General features: G+C 50.8%; 4 protein-coding genes across 4 annotated transcripts; 3 read left to right on the top strand and 1 right to left on the bottom strand.

Moving 5' to 3' along the window:
• The first annotated feature begins 3 nt into the window (after positions 1–3).
• On the top strand, positions 4–2,179 carry BZA70DRAFT_274294 (uncharacterized protein). The gene is made up of 2 exons (XM_064911962.1): positions 4–482; positions 542–2,179. The coding sequence occupies exons 1-2, from the start codon at positions 281–283 to the stop codon at positions 2,029–2,031; spliced, it is 1,692 nt and encodes a 563-aa protein (XP_064769498.1). The 5' UTR covers positions 4–280; the 3' UTR covers positions 2,032–2,179.
• Position 2,180: 1 nt separating this feature from the next.
• On the bottom strand, positions 2,181–4,336 carry BZA70DRAFT_105025 (MFS transporter). Its single transcript, XM_064909356.1, has 2 exons — positions 3,663–4,336; positions 2,181–3,589 (listed from the first exon to the last, which is right to left on the bottom strand). Exons 1-2 carry the CDS (start codon positions 3,884–3,886, stop codon positions 2,260–2,262), a joined length of 1,554 nt encoding a protein of 517 aa, XP_064769497.1. The 5' UTR covers positions 3,887–4,336; the 3' UTR covers positions 2,181–2,259.
• A 1,914-nt stretch (positions 4,337–6,250) lies between these two features.
• On the top strand, positions 6,251–8,056 carry BZA70DRAFT_309322 (uncharacterized protein). The gene is made up of 2 exons (XM_064914880.1): positions 6,251–7,000; positions 7,058–8,056. Exons 1-2 carry the CDS (start codon positions 6,525–6,527, stop codon positions 7,905–7,907), a joined length of 1,326 nt encoding a protein of 441 aa, XP_064769496.1. The 5' UTR covers positions 6,251–6,524; the 3' UTR covers positions 7,908–8,056.
• A 2,381-nt stretch (positions 8,057–10,437) lies between these two features.
• On the top strand, positions 10,438–11,675 carry BZA70DRAFT_235844 (general substrate transporter; the record flags this gene model as incomplete). Its single annotated transcript, XM_064910353.1, has 2 exons — positions 10,438–10,967; positions 11,024–11,675. Coding segments are annotated over 2 exons (1,182 nt in total), but the record flags the coding sequence as incomplete, so codon positions are not given.
• Between the last annotated feature and the right edge of the window lie 13 nt (positions 11,676–11,688).

Below are 11,688 nucleotides of genomic sequence, written 5' to 3'. Positions count from 1 at the left end.
AGCAGCAGAATAAGGAGCAGCGTCGGTAGGGCTCGGAAGCGGATCCATTGTCAGTCGTCGGATAGGGTTTCTGTGTACAAATCACCTGACGTGGGGTTTGCGCTCAGATAGGCAGCGGGCCAAGTAACCCCACATTTCCAGCGCCCAAGACCGCAAACACTAAACAAGCAGCCCGCCTTTTTGTGGGGCACCGCCTGGCCGCAACCTGTCCCCGTTCTCACTATTAATAATGCGCTGATTCTCTTCCTCCCGGTCTCCATCTTCCCCATCTTCATCAACAATGTCTCCCGTCTCAATCTACCCGAGCTCCATCGACGAGCAGCGCAAGCTCAAGTGCATCACAGTCGGCGCCGGCATCTCCGGCATCCTCGCCGGCATCAGACTCCCCCAGTACATCCCCAACATCGACCTCACTATCTACGATAAGAACTCAGACGTTACCGGAACCTGGTACGAGAACAGATATCCTGGTGTTGCCTGTGGTAAGTGCTCTCCTTCTTCACTCACTCATCACACCTGCACTCGCTCACATCATTCCTAGACATCCCCGCACACTCCTACCAGCTCTCCTTCGAGCCCAACCCGAACTGGTCCCACTTCTACGCCTCCGGCAAAGAGCTCCACGACTACTGGCAGGGCGTCGCCAACAAGTACGGCGTCACCAAGTACACCAAGCTCTCCCACAAGGTCACCGGCGCCGAGTGGAACGAGGACGCAAACAAGTGGTTCGTCACCGTCGAGAACCTCCTCACCAAGGAGTCCTTCATCGACGACTGCGACATCCTCTACGTCTGCGTCGGCACCCTCAACGACTGGAGATGGCCCGACGTCAAGGGACTCCACGACTTCAAGGGCGAGCTTCTCCACAGTGCCGCCTGGGACGAGAGCTGGGATGCAAAGGGCAAGAACGTCGCTGTCATCGGCGCCGGCTCCAGTGCCATCCAGATCGTGCCTACTCTGCAGAAGGTCGTCAACAGACTCGACAACTACGTCCGCGGAAAGACCTGGATCTCTCCTCCCTTCGCCGCCGCCGAGGTCGAGAAGCACACATCATCTGAGGCCAACTTCGAGTTCAGCGAAGACGAGCTCAAGCGATTCAGAGAGGACCCCGAGTTCTTCCTCAAGTACCGCAAGGCCATCGAGGATGAGATCCAGGGCGCTCATCACACCACCTTCATCGGCCCCGACTCTGACGCCGCCGCCGCTCTTTTCCTCAAAAACATGGAAGTCAAGCTCGCCAACCGCCCTGATATCTTCAAGGCCCTCATTCCTTCCTTCCCCCCTGGATGCCGTCGTCTGACTCCCGGACCCGGCTACCTCAACAGCTTGGTCCAGCCCAACGTTAACTTCATCACCACCGGAATCGACCACATCACCGAGACCGGCCTCGTCACCGTCGACGGTGTCCACCGTGAGGTTGACGCCCTGATCTGCGCCACCGGCTTCGACACCACCTACACCGGTCGTTTCCCCATCAAGGGCCGCAACGGCAAGCTCCTCAACGACCACTGGACTCCCTACCCGAGTAGCTATCTCTCGATCACCACCGACGGTTTCCCCAACCTCTTCACCTCCTTCGGACCCAACTCCGCTCTTGGCTCGGGCAGTCTCAGCATGATGCTTGAGAAGGTCTGCGAGTACGTCACCAAGACCGTCTCCAAGATGGCCTACGAGAACATCCTCACTGTCGAGCCCAAGAAGGAGGCCGTCGACAACTTTGTCGAGTACTGCCGCCAGTACTTCAAGAAGACCGTCTTCTCCAAGCCGTGCCGGTCATGGTACAAGGGTGGAAAGATGGAGGGTGACATCATTTCGCTCTGGCCTGGCTCGTCTCTCCATGCTATCTGGGCCTTCTCGCACCCAAGATGGGAGGACTTCAACTACACCTACGTCGAGGGAAACCCGATGGCCTGGTTCGGTGACGGCTGGACCGAGACCGAGCGACGAGTCGACGGCGACAGATCATACTACCTCAACCCTGATCAGTTGGATACCCCCCCTGTTGCCGCCTCAACCTCCAAGAGAGCTTAGATGTTTAGAACATTTAGATAACAAAGATTTTGTCAGAAGAAGGGTGTTTTGTTTTTGTTTGTATTTTTCATAAAGTTAATGATCATTGTTTTGAGGTTCCAAGAATCTGGGTTTTGCTTTTGTTCTTTAAAGTGTTGGTAATTCAATCACAGAATAAGAAAACAAGTTAAAAAATATCCCTTATCGATTATGCAGCTATCTAAGAAAATTATCTAAAACAATTCCAGTCTATGACAAAAACCTAAACCCAGTCGAGCCGTCCAGACCGTCAACAATGCCACCGGCGGCCAACTTCTTGTTAAGCGCGTTCAGTCTGATCTTCAGCACGGTAGCAGACACAAGACCCAGCAACGCAGTCGCGATACAGACTGCGAATCCGGCGTAGTAGTGAGGCGACGCCTTGCTGTAGTAAATATACGGAACAAAGATGTTTGGAATGTTGCCACCGATGTTGACGCACGCGACTGCCGCTGCTCGTTTGATGGGAGGACGCGGGATGATCGACGCAAGCCAGGCGTAACCCAAAGACCAGGAGTTGTAGACCTGTAGCAAGAGCATCATTGCGACGTAACGGGGCGCGGTTTTGGTGGTTGCGATACCAATCACAAAGCCCACGAGGGACAAGGTGGGTCCCCACAGGAAATGGAAGTATCGCTCCTGCTTGTAATCTGAATGGTAGGAGTTCAGCACCGAGGTGATCGCCACCAAGATCCAAGGAGGTGCCGTGAGAAGGTATGTCTCTTCGGTGCCGTATCCAAGCGACTTTACGATCGAAGGGAAGACAGTATTGACACCAGCAGTAACAGCCAGGAAGAACATCATAAAGAACGCGATACAGACTTTGAAGTCTTTCGATGCAAGAATAAATCCTTCCATTGCAGTTTTGAACTTCCCATGCAGATCTTCGACGACTGGCTCGCCGTTCGCATCGAGCTTTGGCGCGTGGTCATCATCTGCTTGTCCGACGTCTTCAATCATGCGGATCACTCCAAGAAGACGTTCCTCCTTTGACAGCCATTTGGTAGTGGCCGGCAGCTCAGGTAGAATGAAGATAGACACAAGAGCGACTGCAACGGTGATGACACCTTCGATAAGAAAAAGCCAGCGCCATGCTTCGAGGCCGCGAGCACCGTCCATATTCTTCATGATGCCATACGCGATCAGTCCAGAAAACGCGCCCGAGACCCATGAACCGGTGACAAAGATGGCGGACCGCTTAGCAATCTCGTATTTGGTATACCAGCAGGACAGGTAAAACATTACTCCGGGGTAAAACACTGCTTCCGCGAAACCAATCAAGAATCTGACCGCGAAAAGACCACCGAATCCTTGAACTGCGGCAGTGCACGCGGACAAGACGCCCCAAATCGCCATGGCAAGGGGGAGATAGAGCGAAGGCCGTCCGAGCTTCTCGAGCAGGAGGTTAGAGGGAATCTGCATCAAGATGTAGCCGACAAACAGGATAGAGACACATGTAGAGTAGTTTGTATCAGTCAGATTGAGGTCCTCGCGAAGAGTTCCTAGCTTTGCAGCGGCGATGTTGTTACGGTCGAGATAGCTGGGATGACTGTTAGCGAGGACTGCGTAGATACAAAGAATAACTGCATAGATACAAAGGATAGGGGACATACTTTAGAATGTACATAGCAATGACGACCGGCATGATAGTCATATCGATCTTGAACTTCAACTTCTTCTCCATTTCCTCTCGCTCGGGAGTGCCCTTTGCTGGTACAGTGACTCCATCGAATTCACCGGATAAGTCTCCGAGAAGCTGGATGGGGTCATATTCAACGTTCAGGTTGGAGGGCTTTTCCTCGTTGAAGGATACAGAAGGTCGCAGAGTGCCGCCCATGATTATTGTTAACCAGTCGTTTGTTGTGTGGGATATATTGTTGACAGCAAGAGGGGCCAGACAGTCCTTTATAGCTCCAGCCGGGGAGCGTGTTTGGGGCGGATAGCGACCCCGACAGAGTTATCTTGACAGATTAGCCGGAACAGAATGTAGGTCATCTGAGAGAACAAGACGATCCTGTTACGTCTCCCCCTGTTTTTACCCCAGTCCCCCCACGAATTGATTGATCACCTAGTGGGGTGTAGACGTAGATCGGAAAGTCCGAAGCCCATCGGACGAGAACAAAGGCATGACGTCAACCAATATCCACTCAACAGAACAACAGAACATCATTCCCTACTTCCTCACAGAGACATCTTTTTTCTTGATTCGGGACAATGTGCTGATTGTGCTCAGGACAATGCAGCGGCATTTGGATTAGTGTGGGGTTGAGGTGAAGTGGGCAGAACCCATATAGCCGTGAACTTTACTTATCCTGCTGAACAGGCGTTCGCGTCTCGGATATCCAGAGGTTGCTCCCAGAACTGCTGTCTGCTGACTTCAGAGTTTTCCGGGAACGATTTTCTGGAGGTGTTTTGACTTGACGCTCAGCAGAGTTTCCGAATATGGCAGGCTGGCCGACGGAAAACTGTCTTGTCTGATGTTGCGGAAATTATGTCAACGAGGTTGAGTGATTTTCGGCCCATCGCGCTTAAATCAGATTGAGCTCGTTAATAGGAATTAGAGTAGAGAAGGCGTGGGGGGCGAGCAGTGTTGTTGTCGCACTCTGGTAGTAGTTTGTGGACGTCGTGTGCGAACTTCGTGAGGTTGCTAAATCATCGTCATTTCCCTGAATTCCAAAACAGCAACAAACTAGTCTCACCTATTAACAGCAGAGAACAACAATCACATGCTCCAAGACTCATTGCATGCTCGCTGCACATGTCCCCTGGTATAGTCCAAGATCACTCACTCCGCTGTTCCTGCTGTTCTCATCACACCCGTCTGTCATAGACCCAATCGGAGTCTGTCTGGTGATGTCATGATGTTCGTCGGGGGCGGGCCGACACGATGCGCTCATCGCTTACTACACGCCCTCGATACCCTACCAAACCACGGCCGAGGAGCTCAACGGTCGATGAGAAATTAATTACGTGTGATTGCGGAAGAGCCAACTGAGCCTCACCGTTGAAGATCACGGAGAGCTAATTCGGATGATTGTCTCTGATCTTACAATGATCCCGATGACCACTACAAAGAACAGCTTATCTCTGATTAGAAACTGCAAAACTTATCTGCAATAACATCTTCTCGTCTCGCATGCATCCACACATGCATCCTGGGTGCAGTAGCTGCTGCTGCACAAAGGCCCTACCTCGGCCGCCTGCACATCTGTTGCTGCACCAGTTGCAGAACTCTTTCCGCCACTTTGCCACTCGTCGTCGAGCTGAGAAGGCGCACATCTGCGCTGTTCCCTACAAAGCAGTTGTAATCGCTATTCAGTCGTCTCTCCTCCCGGACCTTACATCCTCTTTATTTCGCGGCTTGGCCTCTGTGGACAGTCAGGCAATAAATAGACGCCTCCAGATTTGGTTTTGCCGCTTGCGAGCCGTGCCTGAACAGTTTGGACAGAATCTGGATGTATAAACGTAGAACACGTGCGCGTTTACTGTATAATCGCACAATGTTTGTGCATTTGACCACGTCATAAAAGTAGGGTTTGTGCACATTCGCCTATCAGATGTTTTCGGGTCCGGAGTTCTCTTCTTGGCAGCTGCTCTCAGTCTGATATTGTGAGACCGTCTTACTCGCAAGAATGGACAGATGTTTATATCAGTATCTGCACTAGTCACATTTATCTCAAAAGACTGAAACTGCACTACCATCCTGCAGCAAGAAGACGAGCGCCCTGCAGATTCGGAAGACGGACTGACGCGGCCTTGCCAGGGCCAGTATGATCAGCGAAGGGGTTCTCGAGCAGCTGCAGCACTGTATAAACCTTCGAGACCTCTTAGAGACACCCGAGTATAGGTTTAATAGTTGTGATGAAGCGGTACTGAGAGTCGGACCGGGACCATAGTGCCAGTTGGTTTCTCTCGGAAATCCTCCACCCCCGTTGAACACAGCGGCGGTAGTCAGGAACCACCTGCAGCGGCAGCGTGAACGCAGTCTTTCTAGATTTCTGGTAAATGCTGCAGCAACACTTGCACCCTAATTTACTAATTTGGAGCCGCTCCAACGCAGCCAGCCCGTTGCGGCTTGGCCCTGCTCTGCGCCTTCTCAGCGCGTCCCCCTCGTCGTATTCTAGACTGCTCAGCAATAACAATGAGCTGATGATTTAGTAGTATTAAACAGATATATATTAACTCATATAATCCAATCTCACTCCTCTAAACCGACGCGGCTAATCTGTGCAGCTTCTCGGCCGTGCGATCCGCGAAGGGTTAGCTTTAGAGCTCAGAAACCTTGCGCGTTCTCCGTCCGCGCGTCGATTGAAATCCGAAAAGCTGGTAAAACGACTCCAAATGCAGTCATCTCCACTCCTTCCCCAACTTCGTTTTCTCGCGTCACCTCTCTCTCTCTTCTTCTCTCTTATATATCCTCTCCCTCTCCCTCTCCCCTCCCCTTCTCCCGCAACCCAGACCGGCAAACCAACACTATGATCGTGACCAAGGGCCGTCAACCTCTGGTCATAGCCGCCTTGGCGGGCGTGGTCGTCTTCCTGCTCCTCCTCTCAAAGACCGCGGTACCTACCGCCAGCAGCAGTAGCGTGGCTCAGGGAAAGGTTGTTACCCATGACGGCCACGTCTCCACCGACGCCATCAGCGATATCCAAAACAGAACTCTTGGATTCGGCGCGATCCTCTTGCTATCGCTTCCCACCAGAAGCGACAGACAGGACGCCATGTCTCTGCTCGCCTCCGAGACAAACTTCACCATCACAGACACAATCCCGGGCGTTTTCTCAAAAGACGTCGACGAGAAGGCCTATCCTCCCGGACCCGGCCGCGAGAAGATGGCCACCGAGAGATACTTCCCATACCTTGGCAGCTGGAGAAGTCATATGAACCTCTTCCGTTACATTGTCGATAACAACATCGAGTCCGCTCTTGTCCTCGAGGATGATGTCGACTGGTAAGAACCTTTTCAGACGCGTTTGTGTTTTTATTGTTGCTAACATTATCACATTAGGGACTTCCACCTCAGAACACAGCTCTCCGCATTCGCTGTCGGTCTCCGCCAGTCCCCTCTTAGACGCCCATACACCGCTGATGAGATTGCCAACTACCCCTACGGTGCCGACTGGGATATGCTTCACTTCGCCGCGTCCAAGATCCACACCGCTCCCGCCCCGCGTGACAAAGCGCGCACTGTCTACAACGATCCCTTCCGGGCCCCCACCAGCGTCGTCAAAGACGCGTGCACAGATCGGGGTTGGTTCTGCTTCATAGAGTTGATGAAGGACGCCGGCGTCGACGAAGGTAGACGCGCTATCGTTCCTACTTTCGACACCGTCGGTCTTAGTGCCTTTGCTGTGTCGCTCAGAGGTGCCAAGCGTCTCCTTTACTACCTTTCGTACAAGGAGCTCGTCGATACCCTCGATCTTTCGATTTCAGACGCTTTCCAGAAGGGCCATCTTCGTGGATGGACCGTTATCCCTCCTATTATGGCTGAGTGGAAGACCAACGGAATCGGCGACAGTGATCTCAAGATTTTCGACGACAAATTCCCCAAGGGCCAGGGCAACTCCGTCGGATCTAGCGCTGCTATGCACTGGAGTATGCGTGCGGGCATCAAGAGCACCATCGAGGGCGGCAGCTACTGGGAGGAAGAGGAGACAAGCTGGAAGATGGCCTCCCAAGGTATCAGCGGAGTCGCTGGTGCCTCCAGCCCTGCCAGCCTTGCCGCTCCGGCAGTCGCCGCCCCTGCGGCGGCCAAGCCAGTTGCCGCCGTCCCTGCTGCCAACCCCGGCATTCCGGTTGCTGCGGTGCCTGCTGCTCCTGTTGTGGCCAATGCTGCCGCTCCTGGAGATGGCTTCTAAATATAAAGATCAATCTGAGAGCTGTAGTTTTTGGAGTGTCCTGGATGTATCAGCTTTCTGCATGACATTATGACTGGTAGAGTTTTGTCACGTTGTCTATGTTACTAGTTATGCATAACTTAATACAATAATTGAAATAAATTTGATAAAAGTGGTTCATTTCAACGCTGTAAAAACAACGTGCTTGTAAATAAATAAGTTGTTGCATGCTTGTAGTGAGAAGTGCACCCTACACAATCAAGCATTAGAACCTACGACTGGGTGTCTGTCAGAGCAAAGTGAGGGAGACTTGTGGTGTGATTTCTTTAGCAGCGTTCGGTATAGATCAGAATTCCAAGGCAATCGTAGATCTTCATGTATATCATTAATATCCAGCAAAGTAGAAGGCGTACAACAGGGTCAAATCATTGGACGAACAGCTAGTAAGGACGATTAAAGAACTAAGATGGGGGTGATGGTATTCGTATAGGTTGATTCATACAGCTCGAGAGGCTTTAGCGCTACTCACCATACTTGATCCAAGAAATATCGATAACACTCTCTTCCGGAGGCAGAGTTGATATAGATAGTTCCAAAGTCCAATGGAGTAGCAATATACTGAAAGCCAGCGGGACATCATGAGTGGAGCGTTGCAGCGAGTATTCGTAAACTAAGGAGGAGAAAGCAAAGATTCAGTGATGGATGATATGAGATGAGATGACGATATACCTTCAGCCAGGAGTGACTAGAAATGGCAAGGATGTAATTTTGATGCTATCATGAGGTAGATGGCCTAACGAAGAAGCTGCAAATAGACGAATATCATACGTCTGCCTTTCTTACTGTACAGTTCGTCATCGAGTAGCATACTGAATCTGCCAAAACTAGTGACTGGACGACCACGACGATATGCCGAGATCTTGAATGGTTGACGGATGATCATCGGAATAGTATACCGCCGAGTTGATACTTGTTTGCGTGGATGATTGTATCAGAGAATTTCGGCGTTTAACAAGATTGTTCCTCACGTTTGGAGATACCCCGCCTCATGCGATGAATCCTGTTTGTGACAACGATCCCCACGTCGAAAATGCCTCTAGATTCAGGTTGCGGGGTACTTGACTGGATGATATGAGGCCATACGGCTGACAACTGAGAGCATTATATCACATGGATCATAATTGTGACACTCTTCGTTTTGTATGTATTGCACGCATCAGATAGGCATTGAGTAAAGACTGTAGATGAGTTGGAGGTCAGCGCAGAAATATCACATAAGGACTCAAAGAGGGAGATACTATACAGAGTATAGTTTGGTAGTAGCCGAGTCTGAAAGTGAGATATTGTCTTTGAATTCATTTTCCGAAGCAAAAAAGAATAATAAATGCGTGGTGCGGGTTGACATCAGTTCTGAGAGACGGCATCCTTGTCTTCGATTCGGAGGATAAACTAGCGAGAGTCTAAAGGTCTGAGCGCGATTATAACTCGGAACGGTAGTCATCGCGCGATCGTCGAGGGCTGGCGGTCGATCATGAGAATGCGTCGTCGAATTACTGTTCTTTTCATAGTTATCCAGATTAGCTAGCTCTGTCATTTAACCCCGCAAAATTCTGTCAAATGAACACTGTCGGAAGGCTATTTGGCAGACGGCTCGGCTGAGGTATCGGTAGTGCTGTACTGTGCGAGAAACCGCGTTGCATTGCATATCGTGGGAAGTCGATGCAATCATATAGACATAGACAAATAAGGAAATACAAGTGATATAATAGAGCAAGTGTAAAGGTCAATTGGCATAGTACACTCAAAGATTGATGTAATTTCGGCACTTAGCAGAGGAGGATGAGCCCTGCCGCGGTAATGATGTCCGCTGTGGTGTCCGGATCCCGTGACTTAAATAACAGAAAACTAACGATTATCTCTCAACCACAGCGCTTCTCCGGAAAAAACACCGATTGATTAGCAGCAAACTTGCCATAGCAAGCCATCAACGCAAGCTGGCAATACTAAGACAGCAAAACTGGACATCAGGTACTCAGAACTACGGCAGAAATGCTTCCAAGTTCCCGTCGATATAGCTTCTGGACGAACTTTGCAGTCTGGGGCGCTTAATATACATGGGGCTCGTTAGCTTGGTTTGACCCCACAATGAGCCCGAGTAGGCGAGGCCGGACAATGCGGGGTATCGCATGAAACGAAATGTGCTCGGTGAGTGTCTGTGGTTCTGGGCTCTGTTTCTACGGAGATCTGTGGTCAAACTGCAATCCTTCATACTTTCCAAACACGATCAACAGCTAACTGTGCACCGCATACAGGAACAAGGTCCGCCGGATGCTCATATCTTTTATATTATTTTATTCCTCAATTCTACCCCGCAAAACCATGGCTCGATTTCCTCGCTCGCTTTCACAATACCACCATTGCATCGCTTCCATCTTGCACTCTACACCGCGATTTATATAAGACGTCATGACGTCTCGGCCTGTCATTCTGTCCTTCTGCCCCCTTCACCTCACTCCTCATCCTCATCCTCCTCCTCAGATCAAGATCAATCATGAGTAATGCACCCAAGTACATCGGCCTCCGAGGCATCTGGCTCAACCGAGCAGTTGCCTTCATCGCCGGCACTGGCTTCTGGCTCTTCGGATACGATCAAGGAGTAATGGGCGGCCTTCTCACCCTCCCTACCTTTGTCAAAACCTTTCCCGGCATGGACTCTACCTCTGACTATCTCTCGGACGCTCAAAAATCTCACAACTCGACTATCCAAGGTGTCGTCATCTCAATCTACGAAATCGGATGCATGTTCGGAGCCATCTTTTGCATGTTCTTCGGCGACAAGTTCGGTCGAAGAAAGATGATCTTTGCCGGTAGCGGGATCATGATCGTCGGTGCCGTCTTGCAAGCCTCTGCCTTCTCGCTTGCTCAGATGTCAGTCGCTCGAGTTGTCACTGGTTTTGGCAACGGTTTTATAACCGCGACAGTACCAATGTGGCAGTCCGAATGTGCCAAACCGGAAACCAGAGGACAGCTCGTCATGGCCTCTGGCGCCCTTGTCACCTGTGGTATCGCATTCTCTAATTGGTACGTCTTCTCGATTTACTTATATCTGTCCGGTGGCATGGCTAACGATGGAACAGGATTGATCTTGGATTCTACTTTGTCGACTCGAGTGCAAGCTGGAGATTCCCTATCGCTCTTCAGATCGTGTTTGCCATCTTCCTCATGTCAATTGTTTTGTACCTCCCCGAGTCCCCCCGCTGGCTTATCAAGATGGATAGATTCGACGAGGCCACAAATGTATTTGCAGCGCTCGCCGATGTCGACATCGATAACCCGTATATCGCGGAGGAAATTAACGAGATCAAGGAAACGTTGACTTTGGAGCAGGGTATGGAGTTTAGGAAGATATTCCAGAAATCCCCGAAGAAGCACTTCCATCGGACGGCGTTGGCTATTGGGATTTTGACTCTTCAGCAATTGGGAGGAATCAACATCGTCTCTTACTATGCTGCTTTTATTTACGAAAAATCTGTGCATCTGTCGGCACTCAATTCGAAAATCATTGCTGCCGTTTCCCAGACTCAGTACTGTATGGCAGCTTGGGTGCCATTTTTCATCATTGAGAAGGTAGGACGTCGCCAACTGATGATCTGGGGTGCAGTAGGTCTCGCTATCACGCTCGGCATCATTACCGGAACAGTTCACGAGGCTGATAAGGGCAATTCAAAAGCGGGAGTTGCCTCCGTGGTGTTCATTTTCTTGTACGACACTTGCTTTGCGATCGGCTGGTCGAACCCTCCTT

The sequence above is a fragment of the Myxozyma melibiosi genome (genome assembly GCF_037950935.1).
Source record: "Myxozyma melibiosi strain Phaff 52-87 chromosome Unknown BZA70scaffold_2, whole genome shotgun sequence".
Lineage (NCBI taxonomy): Eukaryota > Fungi > Ascomycota > Lipomycetes > Lipomycetales > Lipomycetaceae > Myxozyma > Myxozyma melibiosi.
The sequence above is the reverse complement of the archived record's forward strand: the minus strand, read 5'-3'. Positions and strand labels throughout refer to the sequence as shown.